At 34.4% G+C, this 24,228-nt stretch overlaps 3 protein-coding genes across 8 annotated transcripts; 2 read left to right on the top strand and 1 right to left on the bottom strand.

Annotated features, from left to right (window-relative positions):
* The first annotated feature begins 61 nt into the window (after window positions 1–61).
* Window positions 62–2,925, top strand: LOC100745990 (mediator of RNA polymerase II transcription subunit 17). The gene is made up of 8 exons (XM_003492219.4): window positions 62–212; window positions 396–575; window positions 647–963; window positions 1,043–1,252; window positions 1,341–1,546; window positions 1,627–2,199; window positions 2,272–2,420; window positions 2,499–2,925. The coding sequence occupies exons 1-8, from the start codon at window positions 124–126 to the stop codon at window positions 2,707–2,709; spliced, it is 1,935 nt and encodes a 644-aa protein (XP_003492267.1). The 5' UTR covers window positions 62–123; the 3' UTR covers window positions 2,710–2,925.
* A 451-nt stretch (window positions 2,926–3,376) lies between these two features.
* LOC100746110 (gamma-secretase subunit Aph-1) lies at window positions 3,377–4,995 on the bottom strand. The gene is made up of 2 exons (XM_003492220.4): window positions 4,446–4,995; window positions 3,377–4,344 (listed from the first exon to the last, which is right to left on the bottom strand). The coding sequence occupies exons 1-2, from the start codon at window positions 4,676–4,678 to the stop codon at window positions 3,861–3,863; spliced, it is 717 nt and encodes a 238-aa protein (XP_003492268.1). The 5' UTR covers window positions 4,679–4,995; the 3' UTR covers window positions 3,377–3,860.
* A 1,469-nt stretch (window positions 4,996–6,464) lies between these two features.
* Window positions 6,465–14,419, top strand: LOC100745871 (DDB1- and CUL4-associated factor 6). 6 transcript variants are annotated; one of them, XM_024370093.2, is made up of 17 exons: window positions 6,466–6,625; window positions 6,693–6,890; window positions 7,186–7,340; window positions 8,283–8,400; window positions 8,476–8,790; window positions 8,866–9,026; window positions 9,099–9,270; window positions 9,347–9,601; window positions 9,680–10,070; window positions 10,148–10,257; window positions 10,338–10,412; window positions 10,482–10,539; window positions 10,637–10,774; window positions 11,194–11,455; window positions 11,539–11,644; window positions 12,461–12,488; window positions 13,160–13,262. In XM_024370093.2, the coding sequence occupies exons 2-17, from the start codon at window positions 6,800–6,802 to the stop codon at window positions 13,245–13,247; spliced, it is 2,523 nt and encodes an 840-aa protein (XP_024225861.1). In that variant the 5' UTR covers window positions 6,466–6,625; window positions 6,693–6,799; the 3' UTR covers window positions 13,248–13,262. The 6 variants fall into 6 exon arrangements, 5 of the variants coding, with proteins under 5 accessions (XP_024225864.1, XP_024225861.1, XP_024225863.1 ...); XM_024370096.2 differs by having other exon boundaries at window positions 6,465–6,890; window positions 9,689–10,070; XM_024370095.2 differs by having other exon boundaries at window positions 6,466–6,890; window positions 11,203–11,455.
* Window positions 14,420–24,228: the final 9,809 nt, after the last annotated feature.

Below are 24,228 nucleotides of genomic sequence, written 5' to 3'. Positions count from 1 at the left end.
GCTCTAGTTAAAAATTTAATTTTGACTTCACTAGGGAATTTAGCTGTGGGATAGAGAACTTTTCACCTGTAATATGCAGTCATTCATTCTTCATAGTAGCAATTGTACTTTAAGAAAACAATAATGTCGTATTCAGTAAATATCTCTGTAGAAGCACCGATCGAAAATCAAATTCAAGAAATCACATACGATGGCCAAGAAATTTACCAAGCGTACGTAGTTTGTCTTTCTAACACTTACTAAAATTAAACAAAAAGTTTGTTATCCATAGAAATAGTAGTAAATGAACTTATTATATGTTCACCTAACCTCAGAATTAAAATAACATTTTATTTATATTTTGTAACATAATGTATTATAAAGTAATTAATTATAATAATCTATCATTTTTTTAGACCCCTTACATTGTCTGAAAACTTGGCAAAAATCGCGCAAAAAATCGACTTTAGCAAAACCAATGGTGAAGATGTTAAAAAGGAAACTGAGGGTGGGGAAAAGGGTGAAGAAGATACAAAAGATTCGGCTTCCTTTCAATCATCTTTATGGCCATGGGATAGCGTTAGAAATAAACTAAGGCAATACATTATTGAATATTTTTTGAACATGACTCTATCGATATAATAGACTATGATAATTTTATTTGCAGAAATGCATTGACAGAAGTATGTGTGTTAGCTGATGTTCTTGCAATAGCAAAAGAGAAGCATTATATGGTTCTTGATCCTGTGCCTCAAGATATACCAGAAGTAAAGCCTATGCTACAATTATATGCTAGAAAAAAAGCATTGGCTGGAGCTGCGTCTGTCATTATGATGGGCGCTGACAGGTTAAAAAACTGTCAGAATGAACTAGCCAGAAATAGATCAACCCCAGATTTCCATATTGAATTACTGAGATTGAGACAAAATTGGCGTTTGAAAAAAGTTTCTAATTCGATCATTGGTGATCTTAGTTATAGAACAGGTTCATAGTTATCTTTTATATATTTAAATGTCTAATTTAAGAATTAATTGTATCTCATTTAGTAATATGAATTTTTTAGCTGGATCTAAATTCCCCCAGACTGGAATGTTTGAAGTTACTAAGGCAGAAGAGGAAGAGAAGAATAGTACAAGTCCTCCTGCATCTCCAAGTCCTGGCAATAACGTACCAGGTCAAACCCATCCTCCAAATTCTAAAGCTTCTGCTCTGAGAGTTACTATTCCTAGTGAATTACAGGGTGTTGCTTACATAGAGGTATTATGTCAAAAAGGTAAGTGTATGTATGTATAATATACATTTATTAGTGTGTTTATGTACAACATATAACATCAATATCGAATTATTAATTTTGTTTATAGACCAAGAAGATTTATGTAGTGCAAATATTAGTTTACTTAATAACAGTGCACATAGCTCCAATGCAGACATGCACTGGCAGCAAAAACTAGAAGCTGCACAAAATGTTCTTTTTTGCAAAGAATTGTTCAGTCAATTAGCGAGAGAAGCGGTACATTTACGTGCGCCTATACCTCACATGGTTGTCGGCAATCAAATAATGGCAACAGTAAATATTTTTTTGTTCTTAATTGATATGTATGATACATATTTATTTACGATATACTATACAAAATTAAAAAATTTTAGGTGTTGCCTGGGATTCAGTTAATCATAGGACTTTGTCATAGTACGGGAAATGACAAAAAACCAGCCGCTCCTCCTCCTCATAAAACCGATCACGACCACGTGTTAGAACACTCTTTGCATCAGCTATTACGTGAAGTTCATCACAAAAATACACATCATCCATTTCCACATCCTTCTTCCGGACCTCTCGGGCCCAGTAAAAGGAGATGTTTAGCTGGTCCAACAGCCGCGGACAGATATGAGCTTTTAGAAATGACAAAGAGTCAAACTCTTTTAGAACAAATTATTCAACAAGCTCAACATTATTTCATGCGATTACGTACCGAGTATGTCTTAGATACAATAGCAAAGGAAGTAAAAGATCCTTTGATTGTTTCTCATTGGAATGCGTTAAATTCTCCTACCCAATCTTGTGTAAAAATTAATATTTTAACACATGGATACGACACAGTATGTCGAACGTCGCTTGTTGTTCATATAGGAGAGAAGTCCTTGAAATGCGTTTGCCGAGATGGTAGAGTAATGCATATGAGTTATGAACCTCAAGAATTACGGGACCTAATATTTTGTCAGGTACAATCACATTTTTTCTTTTCTCTTAATCTTTATCGAATATGTATGTAATTACTTAATATATTATTACAGATCTATCAGCATCAAATAACAGCAGTACAAGCATTGGCAAAATGTATGGGATGGCAGTTTTTAGCCAACAGTTCACACCTTGGCTTAGGGGCAGTTGAACCTCTAGGAAACGCTAGCAGTTGTATTTTAGCTTCACCAATAGGCGATAGGTATTTATTAATTTTGTTTTAGTAGAAGGCTATGTATATATGTATGTGTTACATCTAAAATAATTATTGGGATTTTAGGATGATAGCTGTTAGGTGTGAACCGCAAACGGGAGTACAAGTTGCGATAGCTCATTCTCCTCGGAAAGATTTCTTTCCTGGACAATTAGTGAGAGAAAGAAAGTGGGAAAATTTAGGTGGTTCTTTTAAAGAAGTTCGGTGGGATAAAATGGAAGGGAAAAATTTTTTAAATAAAATGGAATTACTTATGGCTTCCTTAACAAGCTCCTAGATGCTATCAATGACTGATTAGGAATTTAATTGTTCCACAGGGTGAAAAAACGTGATCACGCATACAGATTTTATTTTTCGTTTGATATACTCTCTACACTTTTTTATTGTATAATTGAATTATAGATGAATTTATTCGAGTGATATCTTGCGACTGTGATTCGCTCTATTTTCCAAATTTCTCTTTTTTCAATAAAAAAATCGATTAAAACATTCATGCTTTTTAAAATCGAATTCGTTGTTTTCCCTTTCTTCTCCTAAACGAACTGAGATATTTCATCCTGTGGTATTTGTTATTGAGAACAAGGATTATAATTAAATGTACCTTTAGTTGTACAAAAATGGTTTTTATTTGAATGACATATGAAATGTAATATGAATCGAGTAATAAACCATGAAATGGTAAGTGAAACACAATGCCAAATATACAGATGTATATTAAACACCTAAATTACAATTATTAATGGATCTTATATACATACAAAAACTACTGAACAATTCCTTACGTATTATCATCATTTGTATAACCTGTTTTGAATAGTTTTATTTTTTGATATAAGGCAGGGATTGATGCATAAATTTACTCTTTCCGTTTGATAGAACATGTACATACATTATATATGCATACATTCTTACATATATACATCCATACTTATCTTAGACTTTGCTTTTTTTTGCAATACAAACAAAATATCGTACATTTCAATATAATTCGATTTTAGATCGAAACATCGTCGCGTCATGGTTATACAATTGTTTCGATGGGTTAAGGGACGGACTAGCAGTTTGACCAAGGAATTCTGTGCTAGAACGTATTACTATTTAAGTTTTTTGCGAAAAAATATTACATTTGAAAGATAAATAATACTGGTACACTTAACAGATGTCCATTTTGGTCAAGTGTAAAGTAAGGTCTAACATGTATTGGATCTGTACGAATATATTCCTAATCGTTATAGGCTTGTTTAATAATACCAAAGATATGGTTTGTTAATTTAACATCATATCCTTTTACACACAGTGTATATCAGAGCAATGAATAATCTCCTTGCAATCAAATGGCTAAGGAAAAAAAATTTCATCATTCTGTGATGTTCATTCGGGTCAAACACAACTACTTGTATTTTAACTTTCTTATAAAAGTTTTCTCTTTTACTGTCTTGAAAAACACTGAACTATACTTTGGGGTCTGCCACCAGCAACTTTGAACGCAAGTGCAGTTGTTATAATCAAAACAACATAAGCGGATAAAGTGGTAGCTACGTAAGCTTGATATACATTTAAGAGGGTCATACATGACACAAACAAATGTGAGCCAACAACCCAAATAACTTGACCCCAATTTTTTCTGTCAAGAGCAGAGAAAAATACAACGCCCCAAAATGTATGTAATAAGATAAAGCAAAGAGTTGTGGCTGCTGATATTATAAAAAAGTACTCTGTGCCTTGTCGAAGTCCCATTGTTCCAGGTCCAACAGCATCTGCCAGGACATTGACTAGTGCAAAAACACCACTCATAAAACCAAAACCTAAACCACATACATATGCAAACACGTGTCTGCTATCTGCTACATGTGTTGTTGTTACTTTATCTAGCCCTCTTTCGGCTTTCCTTAGTACCCAGTATAAGAGATACCTGTACAAAAATAACAAAAAAATCAACTTTCAAGTAATTCAAGTGAAAGTAGAATATAAAAAATATTGTGTTTTAAAGAGAAAGTAAATTTGATATTTCACCTGAATGCTTCTTGGAATAGTACAGAAAATACAAGTCCAAATGCAAGGTGATTTTGTAGTGGCACCACAGCATACCAAAGCACCGATGACAACAATAAAGAAATTAACCAAAAGAAGGCACTGGCTATTAGTATGATGATTCTAATAGGTTCAGCTGCGACAGTAAATGTAAACATAGCCAACGGTGGACCGAAAGCCAAAAAGGCACAACCAAAAAAATCCATAACTGTCATTTTTGCGGCGAATAGTGCCAAATCACTTTTGATGTTTTCAGTATCACACTGATCTTGTCTTTTCGAAATGCTAAATATTCATAACCTTATGTAGCCTTCGCGCGGCCCGGCTAGTACTTCTTGAAGGGCACATTTATTCCCTCCGCTGATTGTAGAAATATATCAAATATGATAATAATGGAATCGGACACAAATGAATCACGATAATGATGAAATCACTTGGCACACTAGAGATGAATAGGGAATAAGAAAATCGCCGATAAGCATTGGTGACATTCAGCCAAATATACGCTCCACGAATTACCGCCTCTAATGGTCAAACAGTCGAACTATACGCACATCTTTTTTCTGGTGTTTTTGGTGGGAGAAAGGTGTGTATATACAGTAAAAGGGGAAATGTGTGTTTGTATCGGGCTGTACGAAAAACAGGTGATTCGAAAACGAGCGGCATTTTGATCGCAATTTTCATATAAAATAGTTTTAACTCCATTAGTCGAACAATGGAAACAAATTACTGTAATTTCACAATTATACAAATTATTATGCAGAAAATTATGAAATTATAAGATTGCACAATTATTCTAAACTTGCGAATTGAATTGCATAAAACAATCTTATTTTGCAAATGAACAAAGCGTTTAATCATTTAGAATCTTTCAAACATCCACAATTCTCAAATCATTTCCAATATTCATAAATTTAAGGGATAAGTTATAATATAAAAAATGATGAGTAAGTTCGAGTATTGTAAAGTATTTGTAAATATTAGTAAGTATTAAAAGAATAAAATAGCATAAGAGGTATTCGGAACCTAAAATTCCTAGAAATAATATCATTTTTTAAGATATTTTGGGAGTAAAAAATTTTTGTCAAAATCTCGATTTTATATCAGAAGAATATAATCTTGCAGGAGGTTGTACTATTTAGGTATTTTTTGGAATCTGACTTTATTTCTCGGAATTTTTTTAGATCTAATTCGCATTCTTTTCTTGTGATTTGTCTTCACTAGTTGCTAGTACAAATGCACATTTTCCTTTTTATCGTGTATACGAACATTTCTCCCACCAAGAACACAGGAGCAGATATGTGCGTATAATTCAACTGTTCGCCGCTAGAGGCTTGCACATTTTTTGGTTGACTTTTTAGACATTGCATCGACGATTTATGAAAAAATTGTAAACATTTAGGAAAAAAAATGTAAACTTCTCAATAGGAGACTTCGATAAATATCGATAGCTCTTTTAATTGCCGAAGTTATTGTGCAAAATATTTTGGAGAATATGAAAATTTTGATAAGATCTTAATGAGAACCACTTTAATCAGTTCTTATAAATTTTTAGTCTATATATGTAGATGCATGACTTTTCAGACAAAACAAGTCTGGTATTAACAAATTTTATATTTGTATTTCAAATAAATTTCTTTAGCTAAATTAAAATAATATTAGTTAAAATTGTATAACATTTAAAATTCGCTCCGAATACTGGAATAAATTTGTAACCATATTCGTAGCATATCAGGTATATAGATACGTAACAATGTACATAATCAACATGTTTGACTAAAAGTGTGTTTAAAGGTGAAAGTATAAGTGAAACTTTTAAATATAAAATTTAATTAAGAAAAGATATTATTATTCATCTATAAAAAGATATATTCTTTAAAAAATAAAAATATATTTCTTCAATTTTACAGTCTATTTTACATATCATAAAATGAAGGGTTCTTTGAATGTATGTCACATCACTGTCGACATCGATTATACTCCTATGAAATGATCGAGCTCTCGCGCACTTTCTTCTTAGCATTGTGTGTGTACGTTCGCTCAGCTGTTCTGGTCAGAAGCGATCGTGGCTCATCCGATTGCACAAATTTTTGAAGCTTTGGAGTTTATTTTTAGTAGCAGTGCCATGTCGTTTTGGTACAATCCTCGTGGATTTTTGCTGCGTAAGAGCACGTTGTTCGTTCTCTGATCTATTCGATATGAAAAAACGTTTTCTTCATTGATTGACAGACTTCGTTCACGAGTTACCACGGTTATCAGAAATTTGACATTAATCCGGGATCGATGTGCTCCGCAAATTGACGTTTAATTTTGGCCGTAATAGTTAAGGATTAACCATGAAGAAGACACGTTCAAATATATTTCGTGACATTTATTATCAGCCCTACAATGATTACACCAGGATGAAGCTTTATTCCAGCAGCAAAGGTATTTGGTATTCTGTTTTCAAGTAAAAATTTGGTAACCTTATTATACAGTGTAATATGGTGTAAGATCAAGATGTTTTTTCTCTATTTTAACGCTGAAAAAGAATTATTAAAACTTGTTAAAAATTAGATAACTTTGTGTTTCATTTAAATAAACTGAGTAACAGATTTTTTTAGATCTGTTTTCTTTACATAAAGACGCTTGCATTGTTATTAAATACAAACGTGGTGATTATCATATTTTTCAAATACCTTAATATTTAAGTTAAATGTTTCTTTGTGTATGTATATTTTAGCAAGTCTTCAAATGATGCAACGTATGGCATTGTTGAAGAGATTAAAAGTTCACAATGGTTGTGTAAACTCTGTTTGTTGGAATGCTACTGGAGAATTGATATTGTCTGGTAGTGATGACCAGCATCTTGTCCTTACGAATGCTTATAATTATGAAGTAAGTGTGCATTGTTATTAACTTGTATTTTCATATATTAGTTGAATTAGAAATATATATAAGAAAGAATAGTGCTGTTGCAGTTACATAGAATATAGGTCATATTTACGAATTTAATATAATAAAACAACTACTTTTTTTTGCTGAATGGAAATAATTTTTATATTAAAAAATCCAAGATGTAAATAAATTAGTACATTTGTTGTATTAAAATTTTTTTTATTTTATAATGTGTATATATATATATATATATTAATTTTACCTATATTTGTGTGTCTTGTAAAATTCCGTGCCAAGGTTATTTATATTTTCACCCTTGACAAAGCAATTTAAGAGACTTACACGTGTGTTTCTTTGTTAACAAACTGAGCTTGTATTCATATTTTTAGTTATTAATAAGAAATATATTTATCATTACGTGTTTATTGTATTTTCTTTATCTTTTCATAATATAATATTAAGTTTGATATGATAGTATTATTACATTATCACAATGCTATAAATACATTGTGAATGTACCTATAACACATTATAGTATAAAATTATGTCTCATATATCACATTAATATTTTTGGACAAATGTCCGTAATTTTTTATTTACAAAAAAATTATTATAAAAGATTAAGTGGTAACGAAGTTCACTAGAAGAAAGTACATTCAAGGAAGTTTCATTGGCAATAATCCTTTTTCAAGGAAATATCATAGATGGTTTAATTCTAGTCAAGGTCTAACATTGACATAGATAGAAATACAGAAGCTTTGCCAAATGAACAAAAACCCTTGCGTGTAATGCATGTATGCTAATTTTATCATTTAGAACCATCAATCTAGAACTATCTTGCTAATTAAATAGGATAAGAAGTTCTACATATATTTAATGTCATGAATATATAAGCATAGACAGAAACATTAACAATGAATTCAATTCACATTTTTGTTACAGGTATTAACAGACTATAAGACCAGTCATAGAGCAAATATATTTAGTGCAAAGTTTTTGCCTAATAGTGGTGATCATCGGATAGTTTCTTGTAGTGGTGATGGCATTATTTTGTATACAGGTGAAGATTCAATGACCTTTGACTAAACGCTACGACAGGCTGCGTGAACTAACAGGAAAATTTTCATGGTTACAGATTTAATAAGAAGAACAAAAACATTTCATAATCAATTTAATTGTCATGTCGGTACTACATATGAAATAGCGACAATACCCGGTGAGCCGCATAATTTTTTAAGCTGTGGGGAAGATGGAACTGTGAGATGGTTTGATCTTAGAATAAAGGACAAGTGTAATACTTCAAGGTGCATGGAGGATGTGTTAGTTTCTTGTGAAAGAGCTATAACTGCTTTGTCTGTAAATCTTGCTTCACCCCATCAAATAGCGATAGGTTGTTCTGACAGTACAGTTAGAATATTTGACAGAAGAACGCTTGGAACACCAGCTACTGGTAACTGGAGTACTTAACGTAATAAAAGAAACCAAATATAAGAGCAGTTAAAAGATTTGTCAAATAATTTTGCAGGCTGGACAGATACGCCTGGAGTAGTAAAGGCCTTATGTACTTTCACTGTCCCGGAATTTGAAGGGAATTCTTACAGAATAACATCATTGAATTATAGTCCAGATGGGCAGGATGTTCTTGTTAGTTATAGCAGCGATCATCTTTACCTGTTCAATGTGAAGGTATAAAAGACATTTCCCTTTCAAGGAAATACGCGTACTATATTCAGCTACAAAATCGATCGGTTTATTTAGGACCAAGCTAGTATACAGTTAAAGAAAGATGTCGCAGTTAGAAAAGGAGAGGGTAAGAAGCAAAGATTACGTTCGCCATTGCCAGTACGTAGACTAAGACTTAGAGGAGACTGGTCTGATACCGGTCCCGATGCTCGACCTGAATGCGAGGGTGGTCGACGTAGCGGTACAGGTACTTGAATATTAAATGTCTGTTATTTTTAACTTGCTGAAACAACAATGTATACATTTACTTTTGCGTATTTTAGAAATTGCTCAAGCCAGACCTGTTCTTCAAACTTCGTTAATGCAGAGAATGACTGATGTTCTCAGTAGAATGTTAAATGACCCAGCCACTAGAGCCGCTTTATGCGGCGGCGGCGAAGATAGCTTAGAAGGCGTGATCGATCATCAAGATAACACTCAAAATAGCAACGAAAGCGTTACGGAATCAAACGAAGAGAGACGAGACAACGAAACCGAAAGGGTTGAAAGAGCTCCGACTCAGGCTAATCAAGAAATAGGTATTTATATAATTATATCTTATTTGAAGTTGTTTGATTCCTATCAGATTATCAGAATGATAAATGGATAACTCGTAGCTGTTTCAGAGCAACAACCAGATAGATTAGAAAGTCCAAGTACTAGCGGTACGCAAAGTAATCCTGGGACAAGTTACTCTGTAGAAACGAAAGAAGAAATGCCATCCAATGAAACAATGCCTTTGAAGCAAACGATCGATGAGAGTTCATCGTCGGTCGAATCCAAATCACATGTTCCTATGGAAATTGAATCTAGTCAAGTAGAAACACAACAGTGTTTTGCTCAACCGTGTTCATCGCGTACTATGGATAAGTCCAGTGATCTACCGGAAGATGATCAAAGTAGCAATGACGACTCTCCTTGTAGCAGTATGGAAAATAAACAAGAAGGACATATGATGGAAAACCTTCAAGATAGATTAACGAAAATGAGAGTCGGATTCCTTGAAAAGTATGAAAGAATAATACTAAATGAATTAGACTCATATTTCGATCGAATATTTCTATTCGTTTACGTTTTATTTACAGACACGGCACTGAACCTGCTGTAAGTTTAACTTATACGGATAAAAGTTCATCAAGTGCAACGATATCTCTTGGTGTAGCCGATGAGATGATCCGTGATGGTTATCATGCGGGTACATCATTATTTTTTTAATTGTCTTATAAGTATATTTCTATTTGTATTTATTTTGAATAAAAACATTTCATTGTGTAGGACCATCTGGAAGTAGTGGAACATTCTCGGGCAGAAATCATGACAAACATATACGATATAGTGATATACAAGAAAGTAAGTTGATGTAACGTAAACAGATATATCTTTCAGAAGATCAGAAATCATACATTATCTTTTTGACAGAGACTGATGAAAGCGCTTTTAGTGATAGCGAGGATGAAGATATACAAGCTGGGGGAAGGTATGTCATAAATATTTAAAATGTTATAAGTAGAAGGTTTCTGCAACGTAATGTTAAATACTTGAGTATAAAATTGCGTTTTTCCCAAATAATTTAGATTAGGAAGTTCAGCAGATACAGAAATGGAGGAAGCTATGGGAGATGCTCCAACGCGTCGAGGATCGGCGAATTTCGACAAAACGTGCGTAACGGAGCTTCGTGTCAAGCAGAAATATATGGGACACCGTAACGCTAGGTATATTTCTATCTTCCGCATTGTTGTAACTTTCAATCTGGTGGTCGTGAACGATTAACGCAATTCTCGCGTAATAAATGACGATATCTTGAGAAGGCTATATATGATTAAATTTTGTGACTAAAAGATTAACATGAAATCCATTGCAATCGAAACCTTTTTAATCGAAACATTTGTGGAACATTGTTGAAACACCAATTCTATTTGGCGAGTTTGGTTTCTTGAAAACCTTTACCTTCATGTATATAACGTTTTAACGTTTGTATTCATTGTGTCTGTACAAAGATATTTGAGTTGTTCTCGGAAACCATGATTGTTGACACGTTTTTAATTCCGAAAAAGCCTTCGAACGGCGTGGGCCATATCGTATAAGGCCGCCATATTATCTGATCAGTTGGTCTTCCTCCGCTTGACTCTAGTTTCTTTAGGACCATGATTAAAGAAGCAAACTTTTGGGGCAACGATTTCGTCATGTCGGGTAGCGATTGTGGCCATGTGTTCATATGGGAGAAAGACACGGCCAGGTTATGCATGTTACTGGAAGCAGATCAACATGTCGTTAACTGTTTGCAACCACATCCGTATTTACCACTGCTGGCCACAGCTGGTATTGATTACGATGTTAAGCTTTGGGCACCGATAAGCGAAGAGTCCAGCTTTGATGAAAAGTTTGCGGAAGATGTAAGCCCTTATATATTATTTACCATTAAATACTTAAATACTAATAATTAAATGATGAAATATAAAAATAATGGAATTTACAGTTGAAAAAGAGGAATGCAGTCATGTTGGAAGAGACGAAAGACACAATGACTGTACCGGCTGTTTTTATGATCAGAATGCTGGCATGTCTCAATCAGATACGCAGAGGTAGTGAAAACTTATAATACTTTCCAAGCCTTCCGGTAGTACACTACATTAGTATGACCAACGTAATTAAGAGTAACATAGTGAAGAAATTCGGCTGCTTTTTCCCCCGTTTAACGCGCAGGTATCGGAGTAAATAACGGCGTACAAAGTTTGAATCTAACAGCTCCTTTTTCTTCACGTTTGTGAACTTGTCCATAACTTTTGTAACAATACCATTACGTTCATGAAATTTCATCATACTTTATTCTCTTTTTTTTACATATATTTTTAAGGAACTCTATAAAGATACTTGTACATGCTTGTTTACAAATTCTATGTTATATATAATTTAAAATAAGAAGAAAGGATAAAGAGTTAACAGAGAAGGACAAAATAAAGTACAAAATATTAACTTATCATTTCTAAGCCCCAGAGGCTATAAGAATAAAAAGAAAAAAAGTAATATAAAAATATGACATAAACAATGATAATACAGATAACGAAAAGTTTTGTAATTTTTTATGCATATAACAAATTTACATATGTATACAAGAGAGAGAGCGAGAGAAGGACAAATATCGATTAAATGACATATGCATGTAATGTCACATCGGTATTTTACCATTGCAAATTATTGTAGCGATGAAAATAAAGTTTTTAATCAATACACGATATATCTTTAATATACCAGGAAATGTGCGATTCTTACTGTCGAGGTGTTTTTTCTTTCTCTCTTATTTTTATCGTTGTAAGCTTATCGCGAATGATAAACGATTATAATCGTGTTTCTCTACTTCAGAATAAAGTTTAAAGCGGTAATAATTCTTTATATTGTAGCTAACGAACTAAGTCACGGTATGGACAGGTATTTCACGTAATATGCATATCTATGTGTATATTTGTCTTTATTTAATATTAGATTAATACTAGTAAGCACGTAACATATATTAAACGAAATTATGCAATATCATCGACTTTCCTTTCTGCATTCCTCTACTAATTGGCCATCTAGATGATAAATCTTATTATTAAACCAATCGATAACGATAACTGTTTTTGTTTAAAAAGAAAGAAACGAAAATGTATCATGTTTGCCAAGTGTTATGCTCTCTTGAATGTTATATATGTTCATACACATTAAGTTCCCTAATTTATGTATTCAAACACGTAAGATTAGATTATTCTTTTATTAACGTTTCTTCTTTTACATGTTGTGCAGAATTATTTTTAAAGTGCTGTAACAAACAAAACGAGAAAGGAGTTTTCTGCATAATTTTGTCTCATTATCATTCATTTATCATTATTATATCAATCTATCATTATTTCATTTATTATAATTCGTTAATATTTATTTGTAATTTTTTCGCTTCCTTTTCATTCACACGGGTAGATCATCAGAAGAACACTTGGTATAGCACGTCGCCGTTTAGCTCGTTTTGGTCATCCGTGCGCGACAGCAAATAATGTAGTCTGTCGTTAGATTATCATTCACTGATTGGAACGAGGTATTACAGAATAATTCCGGTTCTTTTATAGGACGCGGTCGGAACAGGAGGAGGAGCGGCGACGAGGCCGGCGAATTACGAGGTGGCTAAGCTGCTTTTGGCGATACTGTCGTCTGTGAAGATCTCAATTGAGACAATTTTTATCGCAACGCCAGCTGATCAGATTTCGAATTTACTTTCGAAACAAAAAGAAAAAAAAGGAAAAATTACAAAAAAAAAAGAAAAAAAATAGTAAAATAAGAATCAGGAAGAGAAAAAGAAGAATTCATATATTTATGATTTTCCGTTGCAATACTACTTCACTGTTAATTGTAAGGATATTTAATCTGATAAGCTTCGCGTACGTATCATTATTGCATCGAGAAAGATAAGTCGAATTTTTTTTCTTTACCACTTTTATTTTCTGTCGCTTCTTTTCTTCTGACTCTGTTTATACCGCGTGTTTGGTGTATCAAGCTTGTGCAATGTAATTGTTTTTCTCGTCTTTCGAATTTATAGAGTTATTATGTTTGGAGAGGAAAATACGATAAGGTCAAATATTTTCGATATTTTATACAGAATTTTGGTGTCAGGTTCGGATCTATAATTGGAACTATAATATAATACATGTTATTTAGGATGCAAGTAAAGTGCACTTGTTGATTAACTAGTTATCACACATGTTTCTCGATAATGTTACGCTGTTGTAGTTAATTGATAATTGATCGGAAATGCACTTTATTCGTCCTCCCGTTAAACGAGCCTTAGGGTGCACAATAAGATAATAAATATAATATAAATACTAGGGTTCCATTTAAGAACCTGAACCTTGACATTTTATCTTCCTCGCCAAATTAAACAACTTTATATCTCCGAACTTTTTAGAAACGGTTACGTATTAAATTTAACGTTTCCGTGTATTCTTTTCGTTAATGTTCAATTTATATGCAGTTGAAAGATAAAAAATTCCACCGTGCCTATTTCACGGTCACATGTTTTCATTTTCTTTTCTTTGTTTTCTTTTCCGTGTGATGAAATAACGAAATTAACGAAGATTGGCCGATTTTTTGAGGTAACTTATTGACACATAGAGGAACATAGGCAATCGCTAAGTTTGTAGATTCGTTCGCTCAGTTCGATAAAGTAGGAATGCTTGCGACGTAGAGACGCTTGCAGAGAGATCGGAGAACGTTAAAGAATGATGTTCAGGCACTCGAAGGTTTCATCAAGGAAGAGAAACGTCGTTGTAGGATACCGTGGTGTACCGATATATATTCAGAGAATTTATTTATAATAAAAATTCTGAAGAACGCAACGCATCTTCATGTTCTTCTCCATACACCTCCTCTTCCACGTGTTTCAATATTATTTCAGTCGTTGATGTCATCGAAAATACGTATACATAGAAGACTAACGACAAAGAAACGAAGGAGGGAGCAGGGAATTTGAAACGTAAGCGGAGAAAATAAAACGAAATGCGAAGTTCATTCAACAACAGAGTCTAATTTAATAACAAAATATGAACGCTGCATTTGTAATAAAATTAACCGTAATATTAATAATCGTTAAAATAATAATAATAATAATAATAATAATAATAATAAAATAATAACTATGGCGGCATACATAATCGGTCGAGATAACCATAATTAACATAGGTAACGGAATCCTAATATCGAAGAGGACGAAGCGTACGAGATATGTAGATTCGCGTTACAAATTACGATCGCTAACGAATCGACGGTTTTGGTTCAAGAAAAAAGAAAAATATTTTACGACGTGTAAAATGTGTGTCAGGACGTCGAACGTGTGAAACGAGATCCCAGCAAATATCAGAAGTAATTCGGTAACTGAATACGTAACCACTTACGTAAAATATATTTATACGTTTCAAGGAAACAATTCGATGACTTCGATAATATTCGAAATAATTTTTTAACACGATAGACGAATTATTGTTTCGTACATATGACGAAGAAGAGTAATATATTGAAACAAATAACGATACGAAAATGTTATTTGAAAATATTTAACAGTCGGTTAAAGATACTGTTTGCTGGGGTCTGTTCGAGCGTGATCGACGAGAAAGGAGCAGGAGGGGATAGGCAGGTATTCGACCGAGGAACAACGAATTGGATGGAAAAAGAAAGGAACATAAAACGAGATGTTCACTGACGATTACCTTATCTGCCGCTCGTTTATCGAACCGTCGTTTACCTATCAGTCACCTAAATTCGAACGTATCTTTACATATGTATTTGCGAGAGAGTTTATCTTCTACTTGGTGAACCGTACGTCGACACGTGATTAATCACGAGAACTTGATGGCATATATTCAGTCGTATAATTGTAATCAATGAAAACGTTATAGAACATTTGTAAAAATAGACATGATAAAAACAAATAATTATAATTGAAGGATAGTCTCAGTTAAACAAGATGAATCAGAAAACAATGATTATACCTTTTAGATAATTAAACGATATAGGAATAAGTATTTGATGAATAATCGTAGTTAACTAGGAGATTAATAATATTTGTTATCCAGACAATTGGATGACATAGGAACAAATATTTGGAACAAAGTAATCACAAGTAACGGTAATAATAATAAAAAAAAAAAACAACAAAACGAAATTAGTAACAAAATGTGCGGTTCCGTAAGAACAGCTAAACGATAAATAGCTAGAACTAAAGATGATTAAATGGAAGATAAGAATGTGAGAACGAGCGACAGACGAGGAAGAACGTGGTACGATGCAGAACCGGAAGTGTATAACGGGAACGGGTGTGTATTTCCTTGTTTTATTTCTCTGAACATTAGGACAAAATTGTAATCAATCGCTTATCCGTTTACCGTAAATCCAATAATGTCTGTAATAATGAATTAGCGTTATATTAAATGTACCGATGAGAGATTTTTTTTTCTTTTAATAATTCACACATTTTTCTCTATTCGACGCTCTCACTCCATTCTCTCATTCTCACACTCGCTCTATCGTATATTCTCACGCATTCTCACGCTGATTTTCGTTCTTTCTTCCCTTTCCAGTTGGCGATTCCACCAACATGGGCGAGATCGATCGACGTTTCGTCCACAAATGGATCAAGGTTCGAGCTAATCGTTAGATCTACCAAAAGCCGGGCTTCGTAGAAACGCTCTTTCCCTTCGAAACGTTGATTCGATGCTTTCAAATACGCGACACCGGATAGAATAGAGAAATCGGAAGCAGAAAACTTGATCTACAATCCTGCCGCGTCGAATCCATCGTCTATCGATCATCGATCGTCGTGTGACTTAACGATTTCCACTTTAAAAAGCTTTGTGACGCTAATAGATCACGCTTTGTTAATAGAACTAAGAGATTAGATTACACTTAATATAATTAGATTACCGTGTAATGCTTTTTTATCGATAATAATCTATTGGAAGCTAAACTCGATATCGAAGCGGATTATAAATCAGTCGTAATCAAAGTGGGGAAATCCTAGTCTAGATATTTCGAACGTTTTCAAGTCCTTCAAGTGGAATTATAGAATTTACGCGGCGGTAGATTACAATAGAAAGCTACATATTACAATTTAGGCGAAGAGAAATGGAGAATACCGAGAAGATCGATGATCGAAACACGAATACTTCGATCTGTACGCGAAAGAATCGAGAATTGTAGAATTTTAGAAACTTCTTTCCCAGCGCAAAAATTCGCTACTTTCCAGTTTCTATGGAATTTATTTCTTTGAAGTTTTTATTTAGAAAATAGCGTATTTCACGGGAAATTAATTTTCTCTATCTGGTGTCAATGAATTTTCTTTCGTTTCGTTCTGTTTTCTCTCTCACTTTCTTACTCTTTTCTCTCCTCATCGCAACGCTCAAGAAGTAAAAACACGAATGTCGCGCGGAATTCGCCATCGTAGATTGAATAATTCCTCTAAAATGCGCGTGACGGTAATCATAGTAACAATAACAATGACAATATAATAATGATGACAGTAATAATAATGACAATAATATCAATAAGAATAGTAGTGAACGTTTACAATCTATTACATATCATAATCTTTTTTTTTTGTTCACATTTTTCGTGAATTTTTTTTTATATAATTTTTTCGTTTTAGTCGGAGGGGACGTCGCTCAAGATTTTATTCGAGGCACAGTTGGATCGCACGTCCGCTAATAGAATTCGTATCTCTCTGCATTTTTTTTTTTTGGTTTTTTTCACTAGATTTTCTTCGACGCATCGTCCGCCAATCGCGAAATCGAATGGAGGACTTCATCGAACTCGTTTTGTATTTTCTCTCCCGTGTATGTGTGTATCCTTGTGTGTGTTTCCTCTTTTTACCATTTTCCATCATTCTTTTTTTGTTAATTTTTATCTTGCCTTCTATGTGTGTTCTTTGCATTTTTGTTCGCTCCTTTCTTCACTTTTTTTTTTTAACTTGCTTTTCACGTATCGCGTATATTTTTTTTGTTTTGTCTTATTACATTTTTGTCTTCTGGTTCCTTTAAGCTCGAAATGGTTTGTTCTTCGTTTTACTATTTTAGTTTCTTTTTGAACAACGTTCAAACGTTCGACCGTTCGACGCGCACGCTCGATGATAAAAAGTAAAGATTAAAAAATCGCACTGTCACGTGTGCGATTAATCTATGTTTTATTTTTTTCTTTGGCGAGTGTGCATCGATCGTCGACTAAGCGTTCCTTTGTAATATGTTTCCTTTCTTTTTCCTCTCGATGTTGAAGCGTAGAAGATATGTAAGTGTATCGACGCTGTTTTGAAACGAGATCGTCTCGACAATTCGAAACTTGTTATTTATCTCATTATTAGCACTATTAATTAGATTCCTCTTTTCTAATTATTCGAGATAGTACGCGTCGAAACCGGTCGAATTCTGGCTGTGAGATATATCGTCGATCCGAATTAGTCGGATCCGGAAATGTCGTGCAAAATCAACCGAGCTGTACCTCAATTGGATTATTATGAATCACGCGTACGCATGCACAAATAGACGCACGCACACGCTAAAAAGTTACGATAATTAATAATTCTATATTGCGTAGGTTAGGGTCGCAAAAAGTTACGGAACGATAAAAAACCCTTCGAAACGCGGACCTTCGAAGTAGCGTAGAGACGAAAAGAGAGGTCAAAATAGCCGAAGACCGCGTCTTTACGTTGCTTTCTTCTCGCAGCCGTCGTCTTTTAGTTTGTTTCGTCGATTGTTAGGAACCACGGTTCCGTTCTTACTTTCTTTTTCTTTTTTTTTTTTTTTCGTAAAATAATCTATCGAAGACACGATCACCAATCAGTGACCTTCTGGTTTTCTCACGTTAAAAATTTATACGTATCGGGAATGAACGATTAAAAATATAGCTCGAAAAATTTGCTAGACATTTTAATTAAATTGGACTTAGTAGGTATCGCGTGGGAACGACAGGTAAGGTACAGTGGAAAAGGAAACTGCTACGAAGGAAGTATCAATAGTTTGTTCGAATCCGATTAGCTAAAAGGCACTGATACTTGCAGTATTAATGTCTTCCCTAACTTCGACGAAATTAGCAAGGAAATGTTGATACTTGGTAGCAATGCTTCCTGCGGCGTTCTTTGTTCTTTTTCTGAGGAGAATCAGCACTTTTGCTGTAGCTAGTGTTTCCGAATGCCACTATCCCTTTTCCGATATCGTATCTTTTATTCGTAACAAACTTAACGGATGGAAACTATTCATCTCGCTAGAAGACTATTTTAAGTTGTTATCATTAAATTGGGCTAATGAAACGAATAATGTTATCATTATCAGAGAATAGAGTTATTTACAGGAAGGAGAACGAATATAGAAGAAGTGTACGAGGGCGATCGGTAAAAATAATAAAAATGATAGAGAAGCTTAACTGACGAAGACAACAAAAATTGCTCTTTATTATACTTTTCTTAGTTGCGAAAAATATGTTTCTAAATATAATCTAACTTTCTTGATCACAGACATTGGGAAAAAAGGATTAGTAAATAGTAAAGAATAAAGGAATAAAAATAATTAATACTGAAAAAAGAAAAAAAAAAAGGAAATATACAGAGGTGCTATCGAACTATATTTTCAATCGTATCCCACAAGATTTTGTGTACACGGCTTCAGATCACGCGCGACGCCATGCGTCGAGCATCCCGGAAGAACGATTGGGAGGAACTTGATTCATATTTTTATGTTTTTTCTGTTTGCTACTACGAGTCTCACGGATTATGGCTGTTGTTTCAGTCCGCATTTCTAAAAACTTTCGGCTGACTCTTGAGTTTTCACCTGTACGGTGTGTGTACTCTTCTAAAACGCGGCACCGAAAAATCACTGTAATAAAATCGTGCATACGCAGCAATCGGCCGGTGTGTGTGCGCGCGTGAGCTTACAGCGAGCCGAGTCGCTGTGTCGCGGTTTCTCACGTAGAAGACGATTTTTCATCCTTAAACAAGACTTAATAGTTTAATTACACTCTACGGCGATTAACCGCTAAACTGTCGATTGAATTCGGTAATTCGGTTGTCACGGCTCTACGCCGTACTTTAAATTTGTTTTATCTTTCCATTCTTTTCATAACGCGCCCCACGGTCGATTCTTCCTCTGGCTCACGCGAAAAGGCGTGCGACTGGCCATTGTAATTTAACGTAATTTAACGTGAATTTTCGAACTTTCAAATATTGAAACTTTCAAAATTTTCGAGCTTTCAAATATTGAAATTTCGGAATTTTCAAACTTTTAAATATTGAAACCTTTGAATCTTCGAATTTTCAATAAATTAAAATTTTTTTATCCTTCGTAGATCTCTAAATCTTCTAATCTTTTAATATAATAATTTTTTGCTTTCCGAATCTTCGAATCTTCCGATCCTCAAACTATCGAATCGTAGATCTACATTCGCATTGTTCCAAAGTTTTGAATATATTTCTTTTCTTTTTTCTATACAGGATTACCAGTCGAAAGCAACACTTTTTCGAGCGTACCACGATTACACCCTCTCGCTTATCCCCCTTTCTTCAACGATAACGACCACGACAACGCTAAACGAAGACGAGAGCGAAGCAAGAGAGGCAGGATTCGAATTCCATCCTCTAATTCCTTCTGATCACTTGGATTTCCTATTCGCAACGTAACAATAGGAAACGAGTTAACTCGTTCGAATCAGCGCGAACGATAAACGAGCATGTACAATACAATAACGAGTTTAGTCAATTGAAGCAAAGAAGATCTTGAAGATCGTACAGAGAGGAAAGTAAAAGTGTGCTTACTTGGATGATCGTTAAGTTTATCGTATCATGCATGATTAGAAAAATCGAACGGATATTAAATCCAAAGTATATCATCAGACGAACGGTCTTGTTCTACCTAATTCGTTTAAAATCTCTTGGAACGATCGAATATATCGAAGAAAAATGCGGACGACGAAAATGCCTCGTTAATCGATCTTCTTCTCCCTTCCTTTTCAATTTACTTTACTTGCAGACATTTCACCATTTTTCATCTTGTATTCTACCTTAGTTTCCTCAAATCATCTTTCCAAAACGAAATCATTTCTTCCTTCTTCAACTTCCCCACACAAATCATCTCTGTAACATTATGAAAACCACTAACGATGCAAATTCTCCAAATCATCTTTTCAAATTCAAATCGTTTCACCCGAAATTCAAATTTCATTTCACTTCGAATTCCCCAAATGATGTTTCTCTCGTTATAAAAACCACGAACGATACCGATAAATGATATCCAAACGACCACGCGCGTACCGCTACTTAAAGTAAAGCAGATCTTGCTGAAAGTAGCTTCTTCGAGGCGAATGTCACGAATGAATGGTCGATCGCGCGAATTCTAATCGATCTTCTACCTCGTGATGTTTTGTGATCCGAGAAAACCGCTACACGAGTCCCTCGAACGATTCTCACACGAATAATCGGTATTTTTACTTGTCTTCTTCGATGAATTCGTCTTTTCTTCTTCGTCTTCGTGATAGATTATTCAGGCTGCAATGAAGCGAAGGGCGAGAAAACGACGAGAAGTTTCGGGTTTCTGACTAAATCGACTTTAAAGTGCAACGTGACGAATCGAATTGCTTGATAAGAAGTGAATGATCGAAGATGAACTCGGAGAAGTTGTTTGCGCGTGTTGCAGCGTAATCACGTAACTAGAATTTCGTGGATATCGAAAAGAAAGAATTTTGAAGATATACGACGTTTACAAAGAAGAATTTTCTTGCGAGAAATAAGAAGGCTAATTAACTGCTTCCTTTAACGAACAGATAAAACCATTGAGGATGAAACATTGAACATTTCAAAGGATCCTACCAACGAAAAAGGATAAAGAAAGCAGAGAAAGAAGAAGAAATCAACAAGAAGAAACGCTCCAACTATTAATCGACGATTAATTTCCATGTTATGTGGAGCTACTAAAGAAAATTGAGAATTGCCGACAAACACGATAACAATTAGAACTTTCGGTAGACGTTGCACGGAATGTGAGAGAACTTTATAGAACAATTAACGCTATTACACACTAAACTGTATTTTACGTTTAACCTACAAGAGAGTATCATACTAACGAGACACCGGTGAAAATGGTTGCTGAACTGGTTCGAATTTCTATTCAATTATTATTTCTTTTATTAGAAACAACGACTTTCAGCAAAATCCGATGCGGGCAAGCGAGACACGTCCCTCCGCGTTAATAATCATTCTTTCTTCTATTTCCTTTATCTTTTATTCGTTAATATTTTTCCCCAATTTGGTTGTCCATTTTTTATTCTTCCCTCTTTCTTCTTCTTTTCTGTTTATTATTTAATAAGAAACAACTTCGTAAATAACGCGCGCGAGCGAGCGTGTGCCATTTCCGAGACTTTATCTAACATTCTTCAACTTCCCTCGCAATCGATACTTTATCGATGTATAATTGGTATATCGTGTTTCATTTTTACTCTTATTTTCTTTTTCTTTGATCTTCCGTTAGCTCTCCCGATCATTTTAACGATTCGTAAACTATAAATGTGTATATTAATGAAGATCGTCACGTTTTATTATTCTTATTTCTTCTTTCTTTCACATTTTGTCGTTTGTCTTCTTTTCTCAAGTGTTACACGCTTCGAACATACTTTGTTACGCTTTCTTTTCCATTTGGTCTTGCTCCTTTGGAAATCTTACTGTTGTCCGTGATTATCTATTCTCTCTGGAAATCCATTCGTACGTCAATTAAGAATACCTTTTACCGTAGGAAACAAAATCGGACCGTACAAATTATTTTTCTTTCTTCGTACACGCGCTTCCTCTCTCTCTTTTTCTTCGATTCTATTTACTTTCCTTTTGGTTCATTCATTTTGACATTTCTTCAACAGTTTTTCCCGTGCTCCCGGTTCTATCCCTAACATACTGCTTTCGCTCGGCAATAATTAATAATAATTATAGTAATAGTAGTAGTCGTAACGTGTAATGATAATCGTGTAATAACAATGATAATAAATCAATAATCGTATTTTTTGTTCTTTTTTTTTATACAACAATCACACGTAGAAGCGACGAATTAGAGTAGTAGAAATAACTATTCCTTAAGTTTTAATTTTCTTTATGTTTATATTTATATTTATAATATAGTATCTGCAATATATTAAATCGTTTGTTTTTCTCTTTCAACTTCACTCGTCTTTCCACCGTTTCCTCCACCGCCATGCATTCTTCGCTTCGCGTTCTGCTATCTGCTATCAATATACATACGCGGTAAATCGCGGAGTGCGCACGCGCGCAGGCGTGCACGCGCGTTTTCGAGCGTGTTCGATCGTGCAAACCGATCCAACGCTTGATCGACGTTCAATTTAATAGTAAATCAATCGCGAACAATGTCGATCGATCGTTTCATTCGAATAATACGATAAAAAACGAAACAAATTAGTATCTTGGACGAAATAAAATTACACGACATATGTTCGTCTTTGAAATTCGTTAGAATCGGCACAGTCGATCACTAAATCGAACGAGTATTATAAATATTACGTAAATAAATATTCTTATAAAAGAAATAATTCGATGCGGAAGAATTAATTAAGATTAACAAAGTTAAAGGGAGCAGAACGAGTCGCAAATCAATGAACGATCATTTAAAATAATCGATGACGCCATTTTTCGAACGCGAGAGAAACGCGCGTATCACGAATTTTCGCGCGTCTGCACGCGTGCGCGTACATACACGTATCATAATATATATATTATATAACAAGATGGCAAAAATGTTCCTCCAATTATTTAGTTTCTCGCGGATGGAGAACCTTCTATCTTTTCCTTCACCATTCTCCCTCTTCCCCCCTCCCCCCCTCTTCACCGAAAAACATGTATTCATATTTCTTTCCTAGGTAATCTTGTTCATTTATATTTATATATATAATATATATAATCGATTTATACTCTCGTAAAGTCGTATTTAATAATTAATTAATTAATCAATTAATTAATAGTAGATGTACGAACGGTGTAAGAAAGATTTATCGTGTGTTACATTTTTTTTTTTTGCTTTTTCTCTACTCTCTTTATTTTTCCTTCTCTCTCGTCAATTGCTCCTTTGTTCCTCTTCCTGTCTCATTTTCCTCATTTCCTTCTTCTCTGAACGAAAGTGTTCATAAATCCGACGAAAAAAGTGTCCGATCGCAGATCACCTAAGTTCCCCGTGTTTCTAAACAATGTCCGTTGAGATATTATATTTTACTCTCGCCGCTGCGCCGCGACTTCTGTTTCTTTATCCTGCTCTTACTTTGTCCCTTTCGTTCGTTCATCTTCTTTCTCGTCGACGAACGCCAGGAAGTGGATCGATCCTTTCGTGCACGGCCAATGCGCACCGAGCTACACACGAACGAAACCACCTTCGTTAATAGAACTCGGTAAAATTTCTATCGATCATTCCTTTCTTTACCATTTTCTTCTTTGACCCTGTCTATTTCGTGGTTTGCAAGGGTTTCCCTTATTTCTCTTCATTTCTCATTCTACTTTTTGCTCGTCTCGTGGTTCTGTGTTCGACGGCAGCTCGGCAACGAGCACTCGGCGTTTCGAGATCGATTTGGTAAAATGAAACGTAACGCGGGAACTGGCGGGGCGCGCGTCGCGGCGCCCAACTTA

The sequence above is a fragment of the Bombus impatiens genome, unplaced genomic scaffold (assembly GCF_000188095.3).
Source record: "Bombus impatiens unplaced genomic scaffold, BIMP_2.2 scf_0665, whole genome shotgun sequence".
NCBI classification, from domain to species: Eukaryota; Metazoa; Arthropoda; class Insecta; order Hymenoptera; family Apidae; genus Bombus; species Bombus impatiens.
The sequence above is the reverse complement of the archived record's forward strand: the minus strand, read 5'-3'. Positions and strand labels throughout refer to the sequence as shown.